Raw genomic sequence first — 3,214 nt, forward strand, 5'->3', positions numbered from 1 at the left:
GCTCTAACAGAGCTGTATATTCTTAAAGCATTCTAGCAAAACCGCTCTAGCAAAATTCTGGCATAACCACATCTGGCATAACCAGCTCTGCTAAAATATTTCGTGACTGGGTTCCAGTTTTCATAAAACGAGTGTCCCACCCCCTTGCAGTCTACATTACCGACATCCTCCGTCTCCAAAAGTGATCGTTTTGATCGTGCCTCTTCAATCAGCTGTCACCCGCCAGCTGTCATTGCATTTGCAAAGTGGTGCAATCTGTCACCTCATCGAATTTTGCTCCCAAGCAGGGCAACATCTCGAAAAACAAGTGAACTCTCGACGGTCGCGACGAAAACAGCTTCTTTGGCTACTTCCGGCGAAAAAGGGTTTCAACCGGTACAGTGTCCATAAGCCGTTCAACATGGCCAACGCTATGGTGCGTTTAAATGCGCTCCCACGGCAGCAGATCGGTAAGTTTGCGCCATTTGCGTCTTGCCGTCATGAGAATTATGTAATTTTTCGAAATATTTTGGTAAAATAATGGATTTTTGAACCGTTCCAGCCGTGTGCCTTCCGGCTCTGAACAAGCAGCAGGTGCGTCACCAGGCCCAGCTGACGGCGCCACCGCCACAAACCAGGACAACATTCGGCGGTCTGGCGGATCAGGATCGTATCTTTACGAACCTGTACGGACGGCACGACTGGCGCTTGAAGGGTGCTCTCAAGCGCGGCGACTGGTACAAGACCAAGGAGATCCTGCTGAAGGGTACCGAATGGATTATTAGTGAGTTTTGAGGGTTGAGGTTTATTTGTGATGGTCGCTTGAAGAAATTTATTTACTTTTCAGATGAGACCAAAGCGTCGGGTCTCCGTGGTCGTGGCGGTGCGGGTTTCCCCACTGGAATGAAGTGGTCCTTCATGAACAAACCTGGTGATGGCAGGCCAAAATATCTGGTGGTGAATGCCGACGAGGGTGAGCCCGGAACCTGCAAGGATCGTGAGATTATGCGTCACGACCCGCACAAGCTGATCGAGGGTTGTTTGATAGCTGGCCGTTGCATGGGGGCTCGTGCCGCGTACATTTACATCCGTGGTGAGTTCTACAACGAAGCGTCCAACATGCAGCTGGCCATTGCTGAGGCCTACCAGGCTGGGTTGATCGGCAAGAATGCTTGCGGCTCTGGATACGATTTTGACGTTTTCATGCATCGCGGCGCTGGAGCGTACATCTGCGGCGAAGAAACGGCTCTGATTGAGTCCCTCGAGGGAAAGCAGGGCAAGCCCCGTCTAAAGCCGCCATTCCCGGCTGATGTTGGCGTTTTTGGATGTCCAACGACGGTTTCCAACGTTGAAACTGTGGCCGTTGCCCCGACCATTTGCCGTCGTGGTGGCGCCTGGTTTGCCAGCTTTGGTCGCACCCGTAACTCGGGAACCAAACTGTTTAACATTTCCGGTCACGTCAACAATCCGTGCACCGTCGAGGAGGAAATGTCCATCCCGTTGAAGGAACTGATTGAACGCCACGCTGGCGGTGTCACCGGTGGATGGGACAACTTGCTCGGCATCATCCCGGGTGGTTCTTCGACCCCAATTATCCCGAAGAGCGTCTGCGATGACGTTTTGATGGACTTTGACGGCCTTGTGCAGGCCCAAACTTCGCTCGGAACGGCGGCCATTATCGTGATGGACAAATCGACCGACGTCATCAAGGCCATCTCGCGCTTGATCGACTTCTACAAGCACGAGAGCTGTGGCCAGTGCACGCCGTGCCGCGAGGGCATCGCTTGGATGCACAAGATGATGCACCGCTTCGTCGACGGAAATGCGCGCCCCGACGAGATCGATATGCTGTGGGAAATCTCCAAGCAGATTGAGGGACACACGATTTGTGCGCTGGGTGATGGTGCCGCGTGGCCTGTGCAAGGTTTGATCCGTCACTTCCGGCCGGAAATTGAGGCTCGCATGAAGAAGCACGAGCAGCAGATTGCCGCCAAGAACTAAGGTGCAAGATTGTGAAACATACAGATCGGAAAATAAAATCCATTATTAGCAGTTGATATGGTGTCCATTCTAATAAAAATTGCGTGCTTTTATTTCCATGAAAATGAAAACAAAGAACGCGCCCCTTTCACGTAGTTTTTGTCTATTTTTTTGGTAAGAATAATTGTCAATAGGAAAAGGATATAAATTTAATTTCAACCTTTTTTTAAACCACTTATCACACTTACATTTTTTTATTTGTATGGAAACTTTTTATTACAAGAATTGGGATAAAAATAAAATTTTTGGCGTTACGTTATAAAAGAATGCTCCTTAACTAAAGGGCAGTTGAAACTGACTCTACAATACCGCGCAAAAAATACCTTAGCGACTTATAGCATTCATCCAGCAAAAAATGAGGAAAATGGAAGCCTTCATTTTAGAAATGATAACACACGAAAAATTCGAACAAAAATGCAAGCCAAGATGCAAACGGTACTCCATCATCAAAAAAAGAAAACATCGCACTCCAAGCAAAACTTACTCGTGGATACCGTGGAGAATTTCCCCTAATCTCTTAAAAAAGTGGAGCATCAACAATTCCCGTCTTCCAAAACCCTTGTCCCCTGGTGTATGTAGAGTACGCACCTGGTAAAGAACCGGTCAAGAATAATTTGAAATGGGCATCTTTTTGTATGGAGCGTGGACAATCGCCTTATTTAATTATGTCATACATTTTTGCCTGCTTCTAGCACAACTTCCTAAATCAGCACACCTAAAGATCACCGTATGGAACGTTGTCGCCGAATCGCTAACCAAACATCTCGTGGCATAAACATCGATTCCGTCTACTATCTGAAGTATTACGCTTAACACTATGGCCTATGTGGCCGTGAGGTGTATGAAGTTCGGATGAGCGCCAGGGATAGATCGGATCTCCGCATAAATGCTCAAACTGATATCACGACTCTTCTTGTCGACTGATTAAAGAGTGTTCGAGTGAAAGCCCGCCACCTTCTTGTCATCTTGGAACAATTCTACAAATTCGAGGACATGAGAAGCGACGCCAATGACAAGGACGCTTTCTACGAGCTTGTTGACCGCGAGTACATTAAGTGTCCAAAGCACGACGTCGTGGTGGCTGAACTGCGCCAATGCCTGTCCAAGTTCAACAAGACCCGATACCGCCACTCGTAGCGTTATAACCTGGAGCGACGCAAGAACCACGAGGTCGCTACCCAGTAGGCGCGGGAAC

General features: G+C 48.4%; 1 protein-coding gene across 1 annotated transcript; it reads left to right on the forward strand.

The window, feature by feature from the left end:
- Positions 1-229: 229 nt before the first annotated feature.
- LOC6037881 (NADH dehydrogenase [ubiquinone] flavoprotein 1, mitochondrial) lies at positions 230-2,059 on the forward strand. The gene is made up of 3 exons (XM_001847695.2): positions 230-449; positions 542-763; positions 827-2,059. The coding sequence occupies exons 1-3, from the start codon at positions 401-403 to the stop codon at positions 1,978-1,980; spliced, it is 1,425 nt and encodes a 474-aa protein (XP_001847747.1). The 5' UTR covers positions 230-400; the 3' UTR covers positions 1,981-2,059.
- The last annotated feature ends 1,155 nt before the right edge of the window (positions 2,060-3,214 follow it).

This window comes from Culex quinquefasciatus, chromosome 2, assembly GCF_015732765.1.
Source record: "Culex quinquefasciatus strain JHB chromosome 2, VPISU_Cqui_1.0_pri_paternal, whole genome shotgun sequence".
Taxonomy (NCBI): Eukaryota; Metazoa; Arthropoda; class Insecta; order Diptera; family Culicidae; genus Culex; species Culex quinquefasciatus.